Source organism: Nerophis ophidion, linkage group LG08 (assembly GCF_033978795.1).
Source record: "Nerophis ophidion isolate RoL-2023_Sa linkage group LG08, RoL_Noph_v1.0, whole genome shotgun sequence".
NCBI classification, from domain to species: domain Eukaryota; kingdom Metazoa; phylum Chordata; class Actinopteri; order Syngnathiformes; family Syngnathidae; genus Nerophis; species Nerophis ophidion.
Genome location: NC_084618.1, coordinates 16,475,846 through 16,502,441, shown reverse-complemented (window position 1 = coordinate 16,502,441; position 26,596 = coordinate 16,475,846). Strand labels below are relative to the sequence as shown.

At 40.1% G+C, this 26,596-nt stretch overlaps 1 protein-coding gene across 1 annotated transcript in view; it reads left to right on the top strand.

Moving 5' to 3' along the window:
• Positions 1-26,596, top strand: part of LOC133557418 (tenascin-like) — a 172,866-nt gene that overhangs the window by 118,792 nt on the left and 27,478 nt on the right. The window contains exons 14-16 of the mRNA XM_061907865.1: positions 2,957-3,283; positions 3,401-3,679; positions 16,598-16,870. Coding sequence (XP_061763849.1) covers positions 2,957-3,283; positions 3,401-3,679; positions 16,598-16,870 — 879 coding nt within the window. The remainder of the gene's footprint in view (positions 1-2,956; positions 3,284-3,400; positions 3,680-16,597; positions 16,871-26,596) is intronic.

The window sequence follows — 26,596 nt, the reverse complement described above, 5'->3', positions numbered from 1 at the left end:
CTGGCTAGCTAGCAAGCTAGCTTACTGCCAAAATGGTAGAAACTCTTATGAGATGGATGCTTCTAACAACAAAACTATCAAACACAAACCACACATTTTCATACTTTTAAGTTACTTTTTATAACTTTTTTGTGTAACTAAATAGAATTATTAGGAATTAAATATGTAGACTGCAGTTCTCTGGCTAGTTAGCAAGCTAGTAAGCTAGCTTACCGCCAAAATGGCAGAAAGTCTAAAAATAAAACTATTAAATACAAACAACACATCCTTGTATACACCACTGCTAAATTATTTTTTATAACTTATTTGTGTAACTAAAAACAATTATTAGGAATTTAAAATGTAGACTACAGATGTAGTTCACCTGCTAGCTAGAAAGCTAGCTTGCCGCCAAAATGGCAAAAAGTCTTATGAGATGGACGCCTCTAACGACAAAACTATTAAACATTGTATACACCACTCTTAAATTATTTTATAACTAATTTGTGTAGTTAAATCAAATTATTTGGAATTAAATATGTTTACTACAGATGCAGTTCTCCGGCTAGCTAGCAAGCCCTGCTTACTGCTAAAATGGTAGAAACTCTTATGAGATGGATGCTTCTAACAACAAAACTATCAAACACAAACCACACATTTTTATACCTTTAAGTTACTTTTTATAACTCTTTTGTGTAACTATATATAATTATTAGGAATTAAATATGTAGACTGCAGTTCTCTGGCTGGTTAGCAAGCTAGCTTACCGCCAAATGGCAGAAAGTCTCTAAAAATAAAACCATTAAACACAAACAACAAATGGTTGTATACACCACTGCTAAATTCTTTTTTATAACTCATTTGTGTAACTAAAACAATTATTAGGAATTTTATATGTAGACTACAAACGTAGTTCACCTGCTAGCTAGAAAGCTAGCTTGCCGCCAAAATGGCAGAAAGTCTTATGAGAAGGATGCCTCAAACGACAAAACTATTAAACATTGTATACACCACTCTTAGATTATTTTTATAACTAATTTGTGTAGCTAAATCAAATTATTTGGAATTAAATATGTTTACTACAGATGCAGTTCTCTGGCTAGCTAGCAAGCTAGCTTACTGCCAAAATGGTAGAAACTCTTATGAGATGGATGCTTCTAACAACAAAACTATCAAACACAAACCACACATTTTCATACTTTTGAGTTACTTTTTATAACTTTTTTGTGTGACTAAATAGAATTATTAGAAATTAAATATGTAGACTGCAGTTCTCTGGCTAGTTAGCAAGCTAGCTTACCGCCAAAATGGCAGAAAGTCTCTAAAAATAAAACTATTAAACACAAACAACAAATGGTTGTATACACCACTGCTAAATTATTTTTTATAACTCATTTGTGTAACTAAAACAATTATTAGGAATTTTATATGTAGACTACAGATGTAGTTCACCTGCTAGCTAGAAAGCTAACTTGCCGCCAAAATGGCAGAAAGTCTTATGAAATGGACGCCTCGAACAACAAAACTATTAAACACAAACAAAAACCGTGTATATACCATTGTTAAGTTATTTTTACTACTAATTTTTGTAGCTAAATAAAATTATTAGGAATTGAATATGTAGACTGCAGGTGCAGTTTTCTGACTAGCGAGAAAGCTCGCCTACCGCCAAAATGGCAGAAAGTCTAATGAGATGGACGCCTCCAACGACAAAACTATTAAACACAAACAAAAACCTTGTATATACCATTGTTAAGTTAGCTTTACTACTCATTTGTTTAACTAAATAGAATTATTAGGAATTGAATATATAGACTGCAGTTCTCTGGCTAGTTAGCAAGCTAGCTTACCGCCAAAATGGCAGAAAGTCTCTAAAAATAAAACTATTAAACACAAACAACAAATGATTGTATACACCACTGCTAAATTAGTTTTTATAACTAATTTGTGTAACTAAAATCATTATTAGAAATTAAATATGTAGACTACAGATTTAGTTCACCTGCTAGCTAGAAAGCTAGCTTGCCGCCAAAATTGCAGAAACTGTTATGAGATAAGACAACAAAACTATCAAACACAAACCAAAAATTCTCATACCACTGTTAAGTTACTTTTTATAACTCCTTTGTGTAACTAAATAGAATTATTAGTAATTGAATATGTAGACTGCAGTTCTCTGGCTAGTTAGCAAGCTAGCTTACCGCCAAAATTGCAGAAACTGTTATGAGATAAGACAACAAAACTATCAAACACAAACCACAAATTCTCATACCACTGTTAAGTTACTTTTTATAACTCCTTTGTGTAACTAAATAGAATTATTAGGAATTGAATATGTAGACTGCAGTTATTTGGCTATTTAGCAAGCTAGCTTACCGCCAAAATGGCAGAAAGTCTCTAAAAATAAAGCTATTAAACACAAACAACAAATGGTTGTATACATCACTGCTAAATTATTGTTATAACATTATAACATTTGAGTATCTTAATAGAAATAGTCGGAATTAAATATGTAGACTACAGATGCAGTTCTCCGGCTCGCTAGCAGGCTAGCTTACCGGCTATAGAAAGAATTAAATCAAGTCAAAGGAGATGTTTGAAAACAATTCTTATTAAAAAAAATAACAGCGTTTCAGACCCTGAAAAGTCAACAATTTCAAAGGGTTGTGAAAAGGTAAGTGTGGAAGGCAATGGGGGGAAAAAATTGCATCAACAGGAGGAAACCCCGTGTCAAGTTTATTGCTTTGTTCAATAAAAAACGGTTGTAACTGCCTGTATAATTTTACTTAGAATATTAATTGCCTAACTTTTTTTGGGCACCTACATACGTAGAACTAGAATTGCCTAACTTTGAACAAGCCAGCCCAGTCTCAAGTCTGCTCGTGATGTCTAACCTGTCCAGTGCTTCCTCGCAGGTCCTCCTCCGCTTCAGCCCAGCCACAAAAAAAGGCATTCTTTAACGCTCTTTACTTCACAGTACTTCCCACACCGGGGGCGCTCGCCCCGTCGTCCCCCCCCGAAGTCCAAACGCCGGACAACGCCACCTCCTCGGGGCGCCTCGAGGTCCGTAACGTCACCCCCACCGCCGTCAGCCTGGCCTGGTCGGTGCCGGACGAGCCTTACCGGGGCTTCTCGGTGGAGCTCGCCGCTCCGTCGGCGCCGAGCCGCGTGACCGCGCTCACGGGAAGTGAGAGGGGCGTGGAAATAGGGGGGTTGACCCCCTCCACGTGCTACGAAGTAACGTTGCAAGGGATGTTGTCGGAGAACATCACTGCCGTAACTCTGAAAGCGTTCGCCACAACAGGTATTTGGCGATGAGGCCGCCTTTAAGTGGACTTCTTTTTTCTGCGCTGCCCCCTGCTGGTCGGGAAGTGACTCTGCATAATTCTGGCACCACTGACGCCGTTTTGTGACCTGGCAGAGGCCCCCAAGCCCACAGTGGGCGAGCTCGCCTTTTCCGAGGTGACGTGGGACGGCTTCACGGCGTCTTGGAGCCCCTCGGCCGGCGCCGACTTTGACAGCTTCGTGGTCGAGGTAACCAACCTGGACAATATGGCGGAGAGGCGGAACCTCACCGTGTCGGGGGGCGCCCTCAGCCTGGCCCTGTGGGGGCTGAACGCCAACACCAGCTACATGGTTGGTCTGTACGGGCTCCACCGGGGCTCCTTCCTGGAGCCCGTGTACGCCGAGGCGGTCACAGGTACCCGGCGCCCGGCTGCTCTGCTTGCTCTGCTCGCTTTTCCGGAACAACAACAAAGGTGTGTAATCTAGCGTTAGTCGGTGATGTAACAACTTCATCTTTTCCGCTTAAAAACCAACATACTTCTTCTTATCAGCACCAACTTTTGACACATGGGTGTCCAAAGTACTTTAACTTTTTAACATAGAATCAACAAAACTTGCAACAGAGGGAAGGGAGTGGGAGCTGCTGCTTTATAAGGGATTAAAGCTTCGGTTATAATCACCAAGGGTGATGGGTCAAATGCAGAGAATAAGTCCGCCACACCTGGTGTGTGTGTGTGACAATCATTGGTACTTTAACTTTTTAACATAGAATCAACAAAACTTGCAACAGAGGGAAAGGAATGGGAGCTGCTGCTGTATAAGCGCAAGTCAGCCATCCATCCACCGCCCCTAAGGGATTAAAGCCACGGTTTTGTTCGCAAGCTTGTTAAACAAAGAACATGTTCAGAAATCAGTGGCCTTGTGGTTAGAGTGTCCCACCCTGAGATGGGTAGGTCGTGAGTTCAAACCCCGGGCCGAGTCATACCAAAGACTATAAAAATGGGAGCCGTTACCTCCGTGCTTGGCACTCTGCATCAAGGGGTTGGAATTAGGGGCTAAATCACCAAAAATGATGCCCGGGCGTGGCCACCGCTGCTGCTCACTGCTCCCCTCACCTCCCAGGGTGTGATCCAGGGTGGGTGAGTCAAATGCAGAGTGTGTGTGACAATCATTGGTACTTTAACTTATCTTTATTTAATATTGTTACATCTACTGTAACTTTGTTAGCATGCTAACAAAGGCTCATACAGTAGTTAGCATGTGTCAAGTACCAAGTTGTATGACTCTGAGGCGTTCAGCTGCAAAATGGGCTAACAAAGTTAGCGTGCTAATAGAGTAGTTAGCTGGCGTCAAATACCAAGTTGTATGACTCTGAGGCGTTCAGCTGCAAAATGGGCTAACAAAGTTAGCGCGCTAATAGAGTAGTTAGCAGGCGTCAAATACCAAGTTGTATGACTCTGAGGCGTTCAGCTGCAAAATGGGCTAACAAAGTTAGCATGCTGATAGAGTAGTTAGCTGGCGTCAAATACCAAGTTGTATGACTCTGAGGCGTTCAGCTGCAAAATGGGCTAACAAAGTTAGCGTGCTAATACAGTAGTTAGCATGCGTCATGTACTAAGTTGTATGACTCTGAGGCATTCAGCTGCAAAATGGGCTAACAAAATTAGCGTGCTAATAGAGTAGTTAGCAGGCGTCTAGTTCCAAGTTGTATGACTCTGAGGCGTTCAGCTGCAAAATGGGCTCACAAAGTTAGCGTGCTAATAGAGTAGTTAGCAGGCGTCAAGTACCAAGTTGTATGACTCTGAGGTGTTCAGCTGCAAAATGGGCTAACACAGTTAGCGTGCTAATAGAGTAGTTAGCAGGCGTCACGTACCAAGTTGTATGACTCTGAGGCGTTCAGCTGCAAAATGGGCTAACAAAGTTAGCGTGCTAATACAGTAGTTAGCATGCGTCACGTACCAAGTTGTATGACTCTGAGGCGTTCAGCTGCAAAATTGTCTGACAAAGTTAGCATGCTGATAGAGTAGTTAGCATGCGTCAAGTACCAAGTTGTATGACTCTGAGGTGTTCAGCTGCAAAATGGGCTAAAAAAGTTAGCGTGCTAATGGAGTAGTTAGCATTTGTCAAGTACCAAGTTGTATGACTCTGAGGCGTTCAGCTGCAAAATGGGCTAACAAAGTTAGCGTGCTAATAGAGTAGTTAGCAGGCATCAAGTACCAAGTTGTATGACTCTGAGGCGTTCAGCTGCAAAATGGGCTAACAAAGTTAGCGTGCTAATACAGTAGTTAGCATGCGTCACGTACCAAGTTGTATGACTCTGAGGCGTTCAGCTGCAAATTGGGCTAACAAAGTTAGTGTGCTAATACAGTAGTTAGCATGCGTCAAGTTCCAAGTTGTATGACTCTGCGGCGTTCACCTGCAAAATTGTCTGACAAAGTTAGCATGCTGATAGAGTAGTTAGCATGCGTCAAGTACCAAGTTGTATGACTGAGGTGTTCAGCTGCAAAATGGGCTAACAAAGTTAGCGTGCTAATAGAGTAGTTAGCTGGCGTCAAATACCAAGTTGTATGACTCTTAGGCGTTCAGCTGCAAAATTGTCTGACAAAGTTAGCGTGCTAATAGAGTACTTAGCAGTCGTCAAGTACAAAGTTGTATGACTCTGAGGTGTTCAGCTGCAATATGGGCTAACAAAGTTAGTGTGCTAATAGAGTAGTTAGCAGGCGTCAAGTACCAAGTTGTATGACTGATGCGTTCAGCTGCAAAATGAGCTAACAAAGTTAGCGTGCTAATAGAGTAGTTAGCAGGCGTCAAGTACCAAGTTGTATGACTCTGAGGCGTTCAGCTGCAAAATGGGCTAACAAAGGTAGCGTGCTAATAGAGTAGTTAGCAGGCATCAAGTACCAAGTTGTATAACTCTGAGGTGTTCAGCTGCAAAATGGGCTAACAAAGTTAGCGTGCTAATACAGTAGTTAGCATGCGTCACGTACCAAGTTATATGACTGAGGCGTTCAGCTCCAAAATTGTCTGAAAAAGTTAGCATGCTAATAGAGTAGTTAGCAGGCGTAAAGTACCAAGTTGAATGACTCTGAGGCGTTCAGCTGCAAAATGGGCTAACAAAGTTAGCATGCTAAGTTTGTAACGCTGCTTAAGGTTAAGCCAATGGGTGGCCACGATACTGATTGGTTTGGTCGATACTATGTAGTATTGATATTGTTACCACAAAGAGCTAACATTGAACCGGTGAGCTGTTGCATCGCCTCTGAGTGGGAGTGGGTGAAAGTTTATTCGGGATGACCAACAGAAGGCTGAGAAGTTGGTCATCTTTGACATCCAATTTCGAACCGGAGGTAGCGAGAGAGAAGCGAAAAGACGCTTGTTTGCTCCTCCTGGATTACGATTAAATCTTCATCTAAACGGGAAGATATAAACATCCCACCAGTCGACATCCCAGTGAGAGCAGACATTGTACAGTAGGTGGTTGTATTATTATTTGTATATCTTGTTTGGCACTTAGCGACGCTGCTACTTAGTTTGTCACTAAAGCTGCATCTGTTTAGCACGCGGCTTCTAAAACGTGTAGCTCGTCCTCCTTATATTCGGGTTCAGAAATAATTCCAACTTAGTCTTTGTAAAAAATTTACATTGTGATGCGTCTGTCAAATCATTAAAATGAGTAAAATATGTAAATATTACATTTTTTTTTACGAACGCCACTACTTGACGTATACACTTAGAACGGGTATATAAAACCTTGATGGAGGTGGCGGAATAGAGCAATTCCCATTGGCTTTGCTGTTAGCTGACTTTTGCTAGCCTTTATTTACCATTTAGAATGCATAAAAAAGAAGAACATCAGTAATTGTGTCTATTGTGAAGGATAGACGAAATAAAGTAGCGCCATCCGGTGGACAGATGCAAAACTTTATAGATTGAATTAGTTTATGTCGGTGCTTCTCAATAATTTTCTGTCGTCACCACGATTGTAAATACTAGCATTTGTTTGTAAAATTGTTATAAGTACACCTCGGCATCACATTGTATTCTTAAAACATTAAAAACAAACAAAAAATATACAGTAAGTATGGGATTCATACGGCCATAGCTTCCAAGAACGGAGGTTAATTATTTTGCTATGCAGTCTGCTGAAAATGATGGAAAGCGTCCAGTTAAAGGCCTACTGAAACCCACTACTACCGACCACGCAGTCTGATAGTTTATATATCAATGATTAAATAATATTGAAACACATGCCAATACAGCCAGTTTAGTTTACTACATTGCAATTTTAAATTTCGTGCGAAAGTATCATGCTAAAACGTCGCGGTATGATGACGCGTGCGTGTGACGTCACGCATTGTAGAGGACATTTTGTTCCAGCACCGTTCCCAGCTATAAGTCGTCTGTTTTTATCTCCTAATTCCACAGTATTATGGACATCTGTGTTGCTGAATCTTTTGCAATTTGTTCAATGAATTATGGAGACGTCAAAGAAGAAAGCTGTAGGTGGGAAGCGGTGTATTGCGGCTGCCTTTAGCAACACAAACACAGCCGGTGTTTCATTGTTTACATTCCCGAAAGATGACGGTGAAGCTTTACTATAGAACAGAGCAGTCAAGCGAACATGTTTCCCCACCACATGTCAACCGTGGCGCAGTGGAAGAGTGGCCGTGTGCAACCCGAGGGTCCCTGGTTCAATTCCCACCTAGTACCAACCTCGTCACGTCCGTTGTGTCCTGAGCAAGACACTTCACCCTTGCTCCTGATGGGTGCTGGTTGGCACCTTGCATGGCAGCTCCCTCCATCAGTGTGTGAATGGGTAAATGTGGAAGTAATGTCAAAGCGCTTTGAGTACCTTGAAGGTAGAAAAGCGCTATACAAGTACAACCCATTTATCATTTATTTAATAAGTCGGCTCTTACCGTAGACATGAGCAGAGAGCTTGCGTCGTTCCTCCTGCAGCTGCGGACCCTCTTGCCTCCTCCCACTGGCCGCCCCTGACCGTCGGATGCTTCCACCGTGGAGGAGGGGAAAAAAATAAAATAAATCTCAGCCTCGTCGAGAAACGTGGCTTCCCTCGGAGACACTGGCGGTCGCCACACCTCTCCGGCTTTTTTTCCCCCCTGCTGTGCCAAATTCCGTTGACAAAAGTGCCAGGTTTGCGCCACTTTCTTGCCGCACACTATTGCTATTGGATTGGACCACACACACAAAGTTCAGTGTATTATGCAGCGATCATTTCCAAAGATCGTGTTTCGAAGAGGGTTCCTTGCGAAGGGCAGAGATGGGCATCGCCACCACCCGTCGACTGGTGATGACCTTCAGGTTGTACATGTACAACCATATAATCTCACTAAAACACTAGTAACACAATAAGCATAAAAGGGATTTTCCAGAATTATCCTAGTAAATTTGTCTAATAACATCTGAATCGCTTTGCCGTCTATTTTTTTATTTTTTTTCCCCTAGTCCTTAAAGGCCGACTGAAATGAGATGTTCTTATTTAAACGGGGATAGCAGGTCCATTCTATGTGTCATACTTGATCATTTCGCGATATTGCCATATTTTTGCTGAAAGGATTTAGTAGAGAACATCCACGATAAAGTTCGCAACTTTTGGTCGCTAATAAAAAAGCCTTGCCTGTACCGGAAGTAGCAGACGATGTGCGTGTGACGTCACGGGTTGTGGAGCTCCTCACATCTGAACATTGTTTACAATCATAGCCAGCCGCGACGATTTCCCCATTAATTTGAGCGAGGATGAAAGATTCGTGGATGAGGAAATTTAGAGTGAAAGACTAAATAAATGATAAATGGGTTGTACTTGTATAGCGCTTTTCTACCTTCAAGGTACTCAAAGCGCTTTGACATTACTTCCACATTTACCCATTCACACACACATTCACACACTGATGGAGGGAGCTGCCATGCAAGGCGCTACCCAGCATCCATCAGGAGCAAGGGTGAAGGTTCTTGCTCAGGACACAACGGACGTGACGAGGTTGGTACTAGGTGGGATTTGAACCAGGGACCCTCGGGTTGCGCACGGCCACTCTCCCACTGCTGTGCCAAATTCTCCCACTGCGCCACGCCGTCCCTAGAAAAAATAAAAATAAAAGAAAAGGCGACGTGGATGAGGAAAGTTAGAGTGAGGCACTAAAAATAAAATAAAAAATAAAAAAAAAAATTGAAAAAGCGACAGCTCCGTGCTGCGACAGTGGTAGCGTTTTACATGTAATTAGACACATTTACTAGGATAATTCTGGAAAATCCCTTATCTGCTTATTGTTATAATAGTGTTTTAGTGAGATTCTAAAGTCATACCTGAAAGTCGGATGGCTGCGGTGAACGCCAGTGTCTCAGAGAGAAGCCAATGGAGGAGCCAAGATCACAGCTGCTTTTTTGACAGCTACAGGAGGAGGTCGCATATTCCACTGAAGTCTCCGGTAAGAGCTGACTTAACATCACAATTTTGCCATCCAAAAACTTGCTGGTTGACGTAGAGAAACATGTCCGCTTGACCGCTCTGTGTTAAAGCTTCGCAACAAAGAAACACCGGCTGTGTTTCGGTTGCTAAAAAAGGCAACTGCAATCCACCGCTTTCCACCAACAGCATTCTTTTTTACAGTCTCCATTATTAATTGAACAAATTGCAAAAGATTCAGCAACACAGATGTCCAAAAATACTGTGTAATTATGCGATGAAAAGAGACGACTTTTAGCCGTGTGTGGTGCTGGGTTAATATGTCCCTTCCAGCCCGAGACGTCACGCGCACGCGTCATCATTCCGCAACGTTTTCAACAAGAAACTCCGCGGGAAATTTAAAATTGTAATTTAGTAAACTAAACCGGCCGTATTGGCATGTGTTGCAATTTTAATATTTCATCATTGATGTATAAATTATCAGACAGTAATAGTGGGTTTCAGTAGGCCTTTCACTCTCACTTTCCTCATCCATGAATCTTTCATCCTCGCTCAAATTAATGGGGAATTCGTCGCTTTCTCGGTCCGAATCGCTCTCGCTGCTGGTGGCCATGAGCTAAACAACCCGTGATGTCACGCCCACATCGTCTGCTACTTCCGGTACAGGCAAGGCTTTTTTATTAGCGACCAAAAATTGCGAACTTTATCGTGGATGTTCTCTACTAAATCCTTTCAGCAAAAATATGGCAATATCGCTAAATGATCAAGTATGACACATAGAATGGACCTGCTATCCCCGTTTAAATAAGAACATCTCATTTCAGTAGGCCTTTAAAGTTGCAATTGCCACAAAATACATTTTCAGACGTTCAACATTCTACTGCCATCTGGCGGCCAAAGTGGATAGTGCAGCCCCTGTAAACTCAAATAATAATAAAAATATAGAGATGTCCGATAATGGCTTTTTTGCCGATATTGTCCAACTCGTGATTAATTTGGGGTGTTATGGCTCAGTTGGTAGAGCGGCCGTGCCAGCAACTTCAGGGTTGCAGGTTCGATCCCCGCTTCCGCCACCCTAGTCGTTGCCACTGTGTCCTTGGGCAAGACACTTTACCCGCCTGCACCCAGTGCCACCCACGCTGCTTTAAAAAAAATTTAAATGCCTACTGAAATGAGATGTTCTTATTTAAACGGGGCTAGCAGGTCCATTCTATGTGTCATACTTGATCATTTCGCGATATTGCCATATTTTTGCTGAAAGGATTTAGTAGAGAACATCCACGATAAAGTTCGCAACTTTTGGTCGCTAATAAAAAAGCCTTGCCTGTACCGGAAGTAGCAGACGATGTGCGCGTGACGTCACAGGTTGTGGAGCTCCTCACATCTGAGCATTGTTTACAATCATGGCCACCAGCAGCGAGAGCGATTCGGACCGAGAAAGCGACAATTTCCCCATTAATATGAGCGAGGATGAAAGATTTATGGATGAGGAAAGTGAGAGTGAAGGACTATAAAAAAAAATTCAGATGTTATTAGACACATTTACTAGGATAATTCTGGAAAATCCCTTATCTGCTTATTGTGTTACTAGTGTTTTAGTGAGATTACATGGTCGTACTTGTACAACCTGAAGGTCGGCCCCGCACTTTTCTTCAGCACCAGTCGACAGGTGCTGTCCCTTTGCAAGGGACCCTCTTCGAAACACAATCTTTCAAAATGATCGCTGCATAATACACTGTAGTTTGTGTGTGTGGTCCAATCCAACCGTGTTCGCTTGACCGCTCTGTTCCATAGTAAAGCTTCACCGTCATCTTTCGGGAATGTAAACAATGAAACACCGGCCGTGTTTGTGTCGCTAAAGGCGGCCGCAATACACCGCTTCCCACCTACAGCTTTCTTCTTTGACGTCTCCATTATTCATTGAACAAATTGCAAAAGATTCAGCAACACAGATGTCCAGAATGCTGTGGAATTTTGCGATGAAAACAGACGACTTAATAGCTGGGAACGATGCTGGAACAAAATGTCCTCTACAATCCAGGACGTCACGCGTCATATTGAGACGTTTCCGCAGGATATTTCGGTAGTAGTGGCTTTCAGTATCAATCAATCAATCAATCAATGTTTATTTATATAGCCCCAAATCACAAATGTCTCAAAGGACTGCACAAATCATTACGACTACAACATCCTCAGAAGAACCCACAATAGGGCAAGGAAAACTCACACCCAGTGGGCAGGGAGAATTCACATCCAGTGGGACGCCAGTGACAATGCTGACTATGAGAAACCTTGGAGAGGACCTCAGATGTGGGCAAACCCCCCCCCTCGGGACATATGGTACAGTACAATCGGCAAGATAGGCTGGAGCTAGACCGTGTAGGCCTTTAACCATTTGTTGTGAAAATAAGATGAACTCGAAATAATAATAATAATTTAGAGATGTCCGATAATGGCTTTTTTGCCGATATTCCGTTATTATCCAACTCGTAATTAATTTGGGGCGGTATGGCTCAGTTGGTAGAGCGGCCGCGCCAGCAACTTCAGGTTTGCAGGTTCGATCCCCGCTTCCGCCACCCTAGTGGCTGCCGTCGTGTCCTCGGGCAAGACACTTTACCCGCCTGCACCCAGTACCACCCACGTTGCTTTAAAAAAAAGTAACTTAGATATTTATATAGACAATTTGCTCTGAAAACAAAACGGTCAGTTGGCCTTTGTTGTTGTTCACCCTGCTTACTTTCCTCTCACCTCGAGGTCTTGACTATCTCGGCGCCGCACCTTTTTCCGCCGCCTGCACGAAGCACCTTCACGGCAAAACCCTCACTTAACGTCGCGGAGCTGCGAGAAGGCACGGTGATAGCGGCAGCCTCCTCCGCTCGAGGTTTTTGGTTGCCAATATTGAGCCTTCGGGTCGAAATGCATGAAGCCCCGCCCACCATGTCTATGATGATGGCAAAAGCAAATGAGCGACCGTGCCTGTGGACACAAAGACGACGACGTCATACCTCGTCGCTTGCCCCAGGAGGTCTTGAAGGCTCCGGAAGGGCAAACGACTCGGCTCTGGTCAAGGTCAAATAGCACAGGTGGCTGAGCCGGAAGGCAAAGCTCTCAGTTTACCAATCGATCTACAAACCCCGTTTCCATATGAGTTGGGAAATTGTGTTAGATGTAAATATAAACGGAATACAATGATTTTCAAATCATTTTCAACCCATATTCAGTTGAATATGCTACAAAGACAAGATATTTGATGTTCAAACTGATAAACTTAATTTTTTTTGCAAATCATTAACTTTACAATTTGATGCCAGCAACACGTGACAAAGAAGTTGGGAAAGGTGGCAATAAATACTGATAAAGTTGAGGAATGCTCATCAATCAATCAATCAATCAATCAATGTTTATTTTTATAGCCCCAAATCACAAATGTCTCAAAGGACTGCACAAATCATTACGACTACGACATCCTCGGGAGAACCCACAAAAGGGCAAGGAAAACTCACACCCAGTGGGCAGGGAGAATTCACATCAAGTGGGACGCCAGTGACAATGCTGACTATGAGAAACCTTGGAGAGGACCCCCCCCCCCCCCCCCTCCCTCTAGGGGACCGAAAGCAATGGATGTCGAGCGGGTCTAACATGATACTGTGAAAGTTCAATCCACAGTGGCTCCAACACAGCCGCGAGAGTTCAGTTCAAGCGGATCCAAGACAGCAACGAGAGTCCCGTCCACAGGAAACCATCTCAAGCGGAGGCGGATCAGCAGCGTAGAGATGTCCCCAATCGATACACAGGCGAGCGGTCCATCCTGGGTCCCGACGAGCGGTCCATCCTGGGTCTCGACTCTGGACAGCCAGTACTTCATCCATGGTCATCGGACCGGACCCCCTCCACAAGGGAGGAGGGGACATAGGAGAAAAAAGAAAAGAAGCGGCAGATCAACTGGTCTAAAAATGAGGTCTATTTAAAGGCTAGAGTATACAGATGAGTTTTAAGGGGAGACTTAAATGCTTCCTCAAACACTTATTTGGAACATCCCACAGGTGTGCAGGCTAATTGGGAACAGGTGGGTGCCATGATTGGGTATAAAAGCAGCTTCCATGAAATGCTAAGTCATTCACAAACAAGGATGGAGCGAGCGTCACCAATTTGTAAGCAAATTGTCGAACAGTTTTAGAACAACATTTCTCATTCGAGCTATTGCAAGAAATTTAGGGATTTTACCATCTACGGTCCGTAAAATCATCAAAAGGTTCAGAGAATCTGGAGAAATCACTGCACGTAAGCGATGATATTACGGACCTTTGATACCTCAGGCGGTACTGCATCAAAAACCGACATCAGTGTGTAAAGGATATCACCACATGGGCTCAGGAACACTTCATAAAACCACTGTCAGTAACTACAGTTGGTCGCTACATCTGTAAGTGCAAGTTAAAACTCTACTATGCCAGGCGAAAGCCATTTATCAAAAACACCCAGGGAAAGGTGTCAATAAGTACTGATAAAGTTGAGGAATGCTCATCAAACACTTATTTGGAACATCTCACAGGTGTGCAGGCTAATTGGGAACAGGTGGGCGCCATGATTGGGTATAAAAGCAGCTTCCATGAAATGCTAAGTCATTCACAAACAAGGATGGGGCGAGGGTCACCACTTTGTAAGCAAACTGTCGAACAGTTTTAGAACAACATTTCTCAACGAGCTATTGCAAGGAGTTTAGGGATTTTACCATCTACGGTTTGTAAAATCATCAAAAGGTTCAGAGAATCTGGAGAAATCCCTCCACATGAGCGATGATATTACGGACCTTTTATCCCTTAGGCGGTACTGCATCAAAAACCGACATCAGCGTGTAAAGAATATCACCACATGGGCTCAGGAACACTTCATAAAACCACTGTCAGTAACTACAGTTGGTCGCTACATCTGTAAGTGCAAGCTAAAGCTCTACTATGCAAAGCGAAAGCCATTTATCAAAAACACCCAGGGAAAGGTGGCAATAAGTACTGATAAAGTTGAGGAATGCTCATCAAACACTTATTTGGAACATCTCATAGGTGTGCAGGCTAATTGGGAACAGGTGGGTGCCATGATTGGGTATAAAAGCAGCTTCCATGAAATGCTAAGTCATTCACAAACAAGGATGGGGCGAGGGTCACCACTTTGTAAGCAAATTGTCGAACAGTTTTAGAACAACTTTTCTCAACAAGCTTTTGCAAGGAGTTTTGGGATTTTACCATCTATGGTTTGTAAAATCATCAAAAGGTTCAGAGAATCTGGAGAAATCCCTCCACATAAGCGATGATATTACGGACCTTTTATCCCTCAGGCCACACTGCATCAAAAACCGACATCAGTGTGTAAAGGATATCACCACATGGGCTCAGGAACATTTCATAAAACCACTGTCAGTAACTACAGTTGGTTGCTACATCTGTAAGTGCAAGCTAAAGCTCTACTATGCAAAGCAAAAGCCATTTATCAACAACACCCAGGAACGCTGCCGGCTTCGCTGGGCCCGAGCTCATCTATGATAGACTGATGCAAAGTGGAAAAGTGTTCTGTGGTCTGATGAGTCCACATTTCAAATTATATTTGGAAACTGTGGACGTGGTGTCATCCGGAACAAAGAGGAACTTAACCATCCGGATTGTTATAGGCGCAAAGTTCAAAAGCCAGCATCTGTGATGGTATAGGGGTGTATTAGTGCCCAAGGCATGGGTAACTTACTCATCTGTGGAGGCACCATTAATGCTGAAAGGTCCATACAGGTTTGGAAGCAACATATGTTTGTCATCCAAGCAATGTTATCATGGACACCCCTGCTTATTTCAGCAAGACAATACAAGCCAAGTGTTACAACAGCGTGGCTTCGTAGTAAAAGAGTGTGGGTACTTTCCTGGCCCGCCTGCAATCCAGACCTGTCTCCCATCGGAAATGTGTGGCGCATTATGAAGCGTAAAATACGACAGCGGAGACCCCGGACTGTTGAACGACTGAAGCTCTACATAAAACAAGAATGGGAAAGAATTCCACTTTCAAAGCTTCAACAATTAGTTTCCTCAGTTCCCAAAAGTTTACTGAGTGTTGTTAAAAGAAAAGGTGATGTAACACAGTGGTGAACATGCCCTTTCCCAACTACTTTGGCACGTGTTGCAGCCATGAATTTCTAAGTTAATTATTATTTGCAAAAAAAAAAAAGTTTATGAGTTTGAACATCAAATATCTTGTCTTTGTAGCACATTCAACTGAATATGGGTTGAAAAAGATTTGCAAATCATTGTATTCCGTTTATATTTACATCTAACACAATTTCCCAACTCATATGGAAACGGGGTTTGTACGTTCCCATCCTCACCTTTGGTGATGAGCTCTGGATTATAACCCAAAGGACAAGATCAAGGGTACAATCGGCCAAAATGAATTTCCTCCGCCAGGTGGTGAGTCTCTCCCTTAGGGTGAGAAGCTCTGCCATCCGGGGGGAGCTCAAAGTAAAGCCCCTGCTTCTCTACATGGCTGTGGTTCGGGCTTCTGGTCAGGATGCCACCCGAACGCCTCCCTAGGGAGGTGTTTAGGGCACGTCCGACCGGTAGGAGGCCACGGGGAAGACCCAGGACATGTTGAGAAGACTATGTCTCCCGGCTGGCCTGGGAACGCCTCGGGCTCCCCCGGAGGGAGCTGGACCAAGTGACTGGCTTCCCTGCTTAGGCTGCTGCCCCCGCGACCCGACCTTAGATAATTGAAAGATGGATGGTTCCACGTGACGTCTGTGCATGCTAACATTCTTCCAAACGACGGATGCCTGAAAGAGACTTTCCTCTAAGCTTGCAACAATCCGAGCTGGGTCCTAAAACCCCGGTGCATGCGCACGCCCGATCCAAGCGTCTAATGATGGTTTCTCCCCACCAGCGTGTCAGCCGGCGCTCGGTCGTCTTTACGTGTCCGACGTGACCTCGGAGAGCTTTTTGCTAGCCTGGAACGACTCCCGGGGACACTTTGAGGGTTTTGTGCTGGAGATTATTGACTCCGGTTGGCTGACGCGGCCCCAGGAGTACAACCTGTCCCGCGACGCCACGTCACAGCGGGTCTCCGGGCTCCGGCCCGGCTCCGACTATGTAGCCTACCTCTACGGGACGCTCGGGGCCTCCCGAACGAGCGCTGTCAGTGTTGTCGCCTCGACAGGTATTTGAAGTCTTCTCCACGTTTTTCATCAGCAGCAGCCAGCATTTTCACAGTCCCTGTTGGTTCCTGTCATCCCTGCGAAGTAACTTCTTAAACGGGTCATGGTGTCTCACGCGGTAGTGCAACGTCTCGCCACACGGTGCCGCTGTTCCAAAGACAAATCGGATGCATTTTTTTTTTCTTTTTCACCAAATTCCCAGCAAAGTCTCTAGAGCAGTGGTTCTTAACTTTGGTTCTATCGAACCTAAGGGGTTCGGTGGGTCGGCCTCAGGGGTTCGGCAGAGGTCAAAACACACCCAACTCTTTGTGTAAATACAAACTTCTCCCTGTTGGCATATTACGGATCCGGCAACAGTTGACTGATTAGCACAGGGGTGCCCATTACGTCGATCGCGAGCTACCAGCCGACCGCGGGGGGTGTGTCAGTCGATCTCCAGCCAGGCTTTTAAAAAAAAATAGACCTAAAAATTAGTGATCATCAGTCTTCACCAAGACGTCACTTAAATGACATTCACGGTACCGGAGGGTCTTGTGAGATGACGCTGGCTGCTGCAAGATCATTATTATGAAAATATGACCGAGAGGAAGGCGAGAAACACTTTTTATTTCAACAGACTCTCGCGCCGTACCTTCCGTCAAAACTCTAAAGGCCGACTGCACATTTCCTATCGTCACAATAAAAGCCCTGCTTCATGCTGCCTGCGCTAACTAAATACAGAGTCTCGGAAAACTGGCGTGCACAAGCGATCCCTCAGAAAGCTGGCGTGCACATCACTCTTATTTTGTTAGCGCAGGCAGCATGAAGCAGTGCTTTTATTGTGAAGATAGGAAATGTGCAGTCGGCCTTTAGAGTTTTGACGGAAGGGACGGCGCGAAAGTCTGTTGAAATAAAAAGTGTTTCTCGCCTTCCTCTCTGTCATTTTTTTCATAATAATGAACTGGCAGCAGCCAGCGTCATCTCACAAGACCCTCGGGTGCCGTGAATGTCAATCAAGCAAGCTACGGAATTTGCCGCCAATGTTTTTCTTGTAAAGTGTATGGAAGCTGGATGAATTAGATGCCAAAAACCAACCACTTTCATGTGGTATTGTACAGAAAGGACAACTTTTTTTCTCCTCCATTTGAAAATGTGGGCGTTATCATCATTACTGTCTGATTCCAATCAATGCAAGTCATCAGAATCAGGTAATACACCAACTTATATTCTTGTCTTCCTGAAAGAAAGACATCTATATGTGTTACATATGCTTGTATTATCATTAAACACATTTAACTTGTTTACAAAAATGTCTCTTTCATAAATAAATAAATATAAATGATATATATAAATGAGCTAGATCCCCTCGAGTTGGTCAATTGAAAAGTAGCTCGCCTGCAGAAAAAGTGTGGGCACCCCTGGATTAGCAGGTGTGTCATTTGTTGTGAGTTTATGCAGTTTCTTAGTTTTGTTGTTTGAACAAGGTGATGTTCATGCACAGTACATTTTGTGCACCAGTAAAAAAACAAACATGGTAACACTTTAGTACAGCGAACATATTCAGCATTAATTAGTGGCTTATTAACATGCATATTAGTAACATATTGGATCTTAAGTAGTCAGTATTAAGTACTTATTAATGCCTTATTTGGCATGGCCTTATTATAACCCTAAACCGCTGACCCTGTCCCTAGCCAAATAACTCAAAACTAAGTCGTTGTTACTTATATGTTCCCCTAGTGTACAAATAACTCTAAATTAAGTCTTTCTTACTTAAAATATGTTCCCCTGGTGTCCAAACAACTGTAAATTAAGTCTTTGTTACTTAAAATATGTCCCCATAGTGTCCAAATAACGCTAAATTAAGTCTTTATTACTTAGAATATGTCCCCATAGTGTCCAAATAACGCTATATTAAGTCTTTGTTACTTAGAATATGTTCCCTGGGTGTCCAAATAACTCTAAATTAAGTCGTTGTTACTTAAAATGTGTTCCCATAGTGTCCAAATAACTCTAAATTAAGTCTTTGTTACTTAAATTATGTCCCCATAGTGTCCAAATAACGCTAAATTAAGTCTTTGTTACTTAGAATACGTTCCCCTAGTGTCCAAATAACTCTAAATTAAGTCTTTGTTACTTACATTATGTTCCCCTAGTGTCCAAATAACTCCAATTTAAGTCTTTGTTACTTAGAATATGTTCCCCTAGTGTCCAAATAACTCAAAATTAAGTCTTTGTTACTTAGAATATGTCCCCATAGTGTCCAAATAACGCTATATTAAGTCTTTGTTACTTAGAATATGTTCCCTGGGTGTCCAAATAACTCTAAATTAAGTCGTTGTTACTTAAAATGTGTTCCCATAGTGTCCAAATAACTCTAAATTAAGTCTTTGTTACTTAAAATATGTCCCCATAGTGTCCAAATAATGCTAAATTAAGTCTTTGTTACTTAGAATATGTTCCCTGGGTGTCCAAATAACTCTAAATTAAGTCTTTGTTACTTAGAATACGTTCTCCTAGTGTCCAAATAACTCTAAATTAAGTCTTTGTTACTTACAATATGTTCCCCTAGTGTCCAAATAACTCCAATTTAAGTCTTTGTTACTTAGAATATGTTCCCCTAGTGTCCAAATAGCTCGGTTGGTAGAGCGGCCGTGCCAGCAACTTGAGGGTTGCAGGTTCGATTCCCGCTTCCGCCATCCTAGTCACTGCCGTTGTGTCCTTGGGCAAGACACTTTACCCACCTGCTCCCAGTGCCACCCACACTGGTTTAAATGTAACTTAGATATTGGGTTTCACTATGTAAAGTGCTTTGAGTCACAAGAGGAAAGCGCTATATAAATATACTTCACTCACTCACTTCACTAAATGTAGTCTTTGTTACTTAAAATATGTTCCCCTAGTGTCCAAATAACGCTAAATTAAGTCTTTGTTACTTAGAATATGTTCCCTGGGTGTCCAAATAACTCTAAATTAAGTCTTTGTTACTTAGAATACGTTCTCCTAGTGTCCAAATAACTCTAAATTAAGTCTTTGTTACTTACAATATGTTCCATGAGTGTCCAAATAACTCTAAATTAAGTCTTTGTTACTTAGAATATGTTCCCTAAGTGTCCAAATAACTCTAAATTAAGTCTTTGTTACTTAGAATATGTTCCCTAAGTGTCCAAATAACTCTAAATTAAGTCTTTGTTACTTAGAATATGTTCCATGAGTGTCCAAATAACTCTAAATTAAGTCTTTGTTACTTAGAATATGTTCCCTAAGTGTCCAAATAACTCTAAATTAAGTCTTTGTTACCTAGAATATGTTCCCTGGGTGTCCAAATAACTCTAAATTAAGTCTTTGTTACTTGGGGTGGTATGGCTCGGTTTGTAGAGTGGCCGTGCCAGCAACTTGAGGGTTGCAGGTTCGATTCCCGCTTCCGCCATCCTAGTCACTGCCGTTGTGTCCTTGGGCAAGACACTTTACCCACCTGCTCCCAGTGCCACCCACACTGGTTTAAATGTAACTTAGATATTGGGTTTCACTATGTAAAGCGCTTTGAGTCGCTTGAGAAAAGCGCTATATAAATATAATTCACTTCACTTCACTTAGAATATGTTTCTTGAGTGTCCAAACAACTCTAAATTAGGTCTTTGTTACTTAGAATATGTTCCCCATAATAAAGTGTTACCAAAAACATATAACTTTGTCTTGAATTTGAAAAAAAAACAACACATTAATTTTTCACTAAAGAAGGGTTCAGTGAATGCGTGTATGAAACTGCTGGGGTTCTGTACCTCCAACAAGGTTAAGAACCACTGCTCAAGAGCACAGGCGTCAAACTCCAGGCCCGTCGCATCATTTTATAATACTGGGTTATTTTTGATGACCCAATTTATGAGTTGCTAGTGTTGGGTTAAATTTTAGACTTATTTTTATGAATAGAAATCAATTTTTTGGGTTATGAGGGTATTATTTTAAATCGATTTCTGTTTTTTCAAAATGATGACCCATTTTTGGGTTATTTATCAACGTCTAACGCACTTTTGGGGTATAAGGCTTTTTTTTCTCTATTAAAAACAAACTTTTTTTCTGGAAGGAAATTTTACTATGGACATTATTTACAATCACCCAACATTGAGTTAGATCAGGGGTCGGCAACCCAAAACGTTGGAAGAGCCATATTGGGCCAAAAATACAAATAACTAATTTGTCTGGAGCCGCAAAAAATGAAAAGTCTTATATAAGTCTTGTAATGAAGGCAATGCTTTATGTAAGTGTCTATATTAGCTCTATTAGCCTACTATCAAAATTACTTTAAAAGTATTACACAAGTGTTATAATGAAGACAACCCATGATGTGTTTATATTAGCCTACTATCAAAATGACTTTAAAAGTCTTATATAAGTGTTATAATTAAGGCAACACATGTTGGCCCTGTGATGAGGTGGCGACTTGTCCAGGGTGTACCCTGCCTTCCGCCCGATTGTAGCTGAGATAGGCGCCAGCGCCCCCCGCGACCCCGAAAGGGAATAAGCGGTAGAAAATGGATGGATGGATGATGCAAGTGTTTATATTAACTATAGGAGCCTACTATCAAAATGACTCTAAAAGTCTTATATAAGTGTTATAATGAAAAAAACACATGATGAAAATGTCTTTATTAGCTATAACAGCCTACTATCAAAATGACTTTAAGAGTTTTGTATAAGTGTTATAATGAAGGCAACACATGATGTAAGTGTCTATATTACCTAAAATAGCCTACTATCAAAAGGACTTTAAAAGTCTTATAATTAAGGCAACACATGATGTAAGTGTCTATATTAGCTACATTAGCCTACTATCAAAAGTACTTTAAAAGTCTTATATAAGTCTTATAATGAAGACAACACGTGATGAAAATGTCTATATTAGCTATAACAGCCTACTATCAAAATTACTTTAAAAGTCTTGTATAAGTGTTATAATTAAGGCAACACATGATGCAAGTGTTTATATTAACTATAGGAGCCTACTATCAAAAGGACTTTAAAAGTCTTATATAAGTCTTATAATGAAGACAACACATGATGTAAGTGTCCTTATTAGCTATATTAGCCTACTATCAAAAGTACTTTAAAAGTCTTATATAAGTCTTATAATGAAGGCAACACATGATGTAAGTGTCTATATTACCTATATTAGCCTACTATCAAAATGACTTTAAGAGTCTTGTACAAGTGTTATAATGAAGGCAACACATGATGTAAGTGTTTATATTAACTATAGTAGCCTACTATCAAAAGTACTTTAAACGTCTTATATAAGTTTTATAATGAAGACAACACGTGATGAAAATGTCTATATTAGCTATATTAGCCTACTATCAAAATGACTTTAAGAGTCTTGTATAAGTGTTATAATGAAGGCAACGCATGATGTAAGTGTCTATATTACCTATATTAGCCTACTATCAAAAGGACTTTAAAAGTCTTGTATAAGTGTTATAATGAAGGCAACACATGATGTAAGTGTTTATATTAACTATAGTAGCCTACTATCAAAAGTACTTTAAACATCTTATATAAGTCTTATAATGAAGACAACACATGATGAAAGTGTCTATATTACCTATAACAGCCTACTATCAAAATTACTTTAAGAGTCTTGTACAAGTGTTATAATGAAGGCAACACATGATGTAAGTGTCTATATTACCTATATTAGCCTACTATCAAAAGGACTTTAAAGGTCTTGTATAAGTGTTATAATTAAGGCAACACATGATGTAAGTGTCTATATTACCTATATTAGCCTACTATCAAAATGACTTTAAAGGTCTTGTATAAGTGTTATAATTAAGGCAACACATGATGTAAGTGTTTATATTAACTATAGTAGCTTACTATCAAAAGTACTTTAAAAGTCTTATATAAGTGTTATAATTAAGGCAACACATGATCCAAGTGTCTATATTAGCTACGTTAGCCTACTATCAAAATGACTTTTGAAGTAATATATAAGTCTTATGATGAAGACAACGCATGACGTGAGTGTCTTTATTAGCCTACTATCAAAATGACTTTAAAAGTATTACATAAGTGTTATAATGAAGGCAACACGTGATGTAACAGTCTATATTAGCCTACTATCAAAATGACTTTATAAGTCTTATATAAGTGTCATAATGAAGGCAACACATGATGTGTCTATATTAGCCTACTATCAAAATGACTTTTAAAGTAATATATAAGTCTTATGATGAACACAACACATGATGTAAGTGTCTATATTAGCCTACTATCAAAATGACTATAAGTCTTATATAAGTGTTATAATGAAAGCAACACATGATGTAAGTGTCTATATTAGCCTACTATCAAAATGACTTTTAAAGTAATATATAAGTCTTATAATGAAAGCAGCACATGATGTAAGTGTCTATATTAGCCTACTATCAAAATGACTTTTAAAGTAATATATAAGTCTTATAATGAACACAACACATGATGTAAGTGTCTATATTAGCCTACTATCAAAATGACTTTTAAAGTAATATATAAGTCTTATAATGAACACAACACAAGATGTAAGTGTCTATATTAGCCTACTATCAAAATGACTTTAAAAGTATTACATAAGTGTTATAATGAAGGCAACGCATGATGTAAGTGTATATATTAGCCTACTATCAAAATGACTTTCTAAGTCTTATATAAGTGTCATAATGAAGGCAACACATGATGTAAGTGTCTATATTAGCCTACTATCAAAATGACTATCGCAGGCTCACGCAAATCTTCGTAAACAGAAATGTTGAAATGTAATATTTATTCTACACATTTTTACAACGTTACTAAATCAGAGGCTACTCAGAAGGTGAGATAACTCCTGGAAATGTCTGGCTTTTAATGGCCAGAAGTATAAATGTGTGTCTCCAAGTTAAAGATTTATTACAATCTTTTAGCAAGCTCAGTAAAGTTTACTGTGGTCTGGAACAACATGGCACACAAACAACCCTCAGAAATTCAACCAATAATACGTACAGACAATGTGACATGGGACGTGCAAATATAAATTATATACAAAGTGGATACAAGTAAAGGATATTAGATGAGGTCTAATATACCTACAAATGAGGCTTAATGATGCAATATGTACACACAGCTAGCCTAAATAGCATGTTAGCATTGATTAGCTTAACTCCAAAAAGTCAATAACGTCAACAAAGCGCACCTTTTGTGCATTCATGCACAGTATAAAACGTTTGGTGTACAAAATGAGACAAAGGAGTGGAAGATTTGACATGTAAACAAAGTGTCGGGTCACAGTCCACACTACGGTGAGTTCAAGAACCGCCAAAATCAGTAGGACAAAATGATGTTCACCATACACAAACATATTAATATTTCTAACATTTGGGAAGGGTTGTCCTCAAACAAAAAACATAATACAAACAAAAACCAAAAATTTCCAACATTTTTAATTAGTTTTTAAAAATGCTCCAGGGAGCCACTAGAGAAACGGGTTGCCGATCACCAAGTTAGCGTAACCCAACTTTTGGGTTAAATAATTCAATGCAATAGTTTGGTTGGGATAAACCCAACAGTTAGTTATCATAACTCAACTTTTGGGTTAAATATTTCAACCCAATACTTTGGTTGGGAATAACCCAAAAATTAGTTATTATAAATCAATTTTTGGATTAAATATTTCAACCCAATAGTTTGGTTGGGAATAACCCAACAATTAGTTATTACAACTCAACTTTTGGGTTAAATAATTCAACCCAATAGTTTGGTTGGGAATAACTCAACAATTAGTTATCATAACTCAACTTTTGGGTTAAATATTTCAACCCAATAGTTTGGTTGGGAATAACCCAACAATTAGTTATTATAACTCAACTTTTGGGTTAAATATTTCAACCCAATAGTTTGGTTGGGAATAACCCAACAATTAGTTATTATAACTCAACGTTTGGGTTAAATATTTCAACCCAATAGTTTGGTTGGGAATAACTCAACAATTAGTTATCATAACTCGACTTTTGGGTTAAATATTTCAACCCAATAGTTTGGTTGGGAATAACCCAACAATTAGTTATTATAACTCAACTTTTGGGTTAAATAATTCAACCCAATAGTTTGGTTGGGAATAACCCAACAATTAGTTATCATAACTCAACTTTTGGGTTAAATATTTCAACCCAATAGTTTGGTTGGGAATAACCCAACAATTAGTTATTATAACTCAACTTTTGGGTTAAATATTTCAACCCAATAGTTTGGTTGGGAATAACCCAACAATTAGTTATTATAACTCAACTTTTGGGTTAAATATTTCAACCCAATAGTTTGGTTGGGAATAACCCAACAATTAGTTATTATAACTCAACTTTTGGGTTAAATATTTCAACCCAATAGTTTGGTTGGGAATAACCCAACAATTAGTTATCATAACTCAACTTTTGGGTTAAATAATTCAACCCAATAGTTTGGTTGGGAATAACTCAACAATTAGTTATCATAACTCAACTTTTGGGTTAAATATTTCAACCCAATAGTTGGGTTGGGAATAACCCAACAATTAGTTATTATAACTCAACTTTTGGGTTAAATAATTCAACCCAATAGTTTGGTTGGGAATAACCCAACAATTAGTTATTATAACCCAACTTTTGGGTTAAATAATTAAACGCAATAGTTTGGTTGGGAATAACCCAACAATTAGTTATCATAACTCAACTTTTGGGTTAAATATTTCAACCCAATAGTTTGGTTGGGAATAACCCAACAATTAGTTATTATAACTCAACTTTTGGGTTAAATAATTCAACCCAATAGTTTGGTTGGGAATAACCCAACAATTAATTATTATAACTCAACTTTTGGGTTAAATAATTCAACCCAATAGTTTGGTTGGGAATAACCCAACAGTTAGTTATTATAACTCAACTTTTTGGTTGAATAATTCAACCCAATAGTTTGGTTGGGAATAACCCAACAATTAGTTATTATAACTCAACTTTTGGGTTAAATATTTCAACCCAATAGTTTGGTTGGGAATAACCCAACATTCAGCTATCATAACTCAACTTTTTGGTTAAATAATTCAACGCAAATGTTGGGTTGAAAAAAATAACCCAAGGCATTGAGTTAAAATAACTCAAAGAAGGGGTTTGTCCTTTTCTGAACCAGCAGTTGGGTTAAAATTGGGTTATTTTTTAACCCAACATTTTTTAGTTTGTGGGAAAAAATGCATCAACCTTATCTTTTCCTACTAAATATATTTTCGTTCTTTCCATTTTGACAAAAAAAAAATTAATTATATATATGCACTGCATGAAATTGCATACCTTTTTAAAAATGTTAATATTATGCAATATTGCAACAAAAATAATGTATTTTTTCTATATTTTAACACATTTTTTTTTGTTAAAATAAAAATAAATACTTCAATATCTGCTTGACTTCGGGTTTCCAAGCAAGTTAACCATCAAATTGTACACTCTAAAAAAAAGGACAATAGGTTTTACGGTAAAATTTACGGTGGCTTTTACAGCAAATTGAAATAAACTCCACCACTTTTTTTATTATAAAATGTCGCCGACTACTTTTACTGTAAAATCTAAAATTGTTGTTACTGTAAATGGAAAAACGACACCACATTTATTTTATAGTAAAAAACAACAACTGGCAGCTTAGTTGCCAAAGTTAAAAAAAATAACAGTCGTACAGTTTTTCTATTTAAAGTAATATGTTGAAAAAACTACATAAAA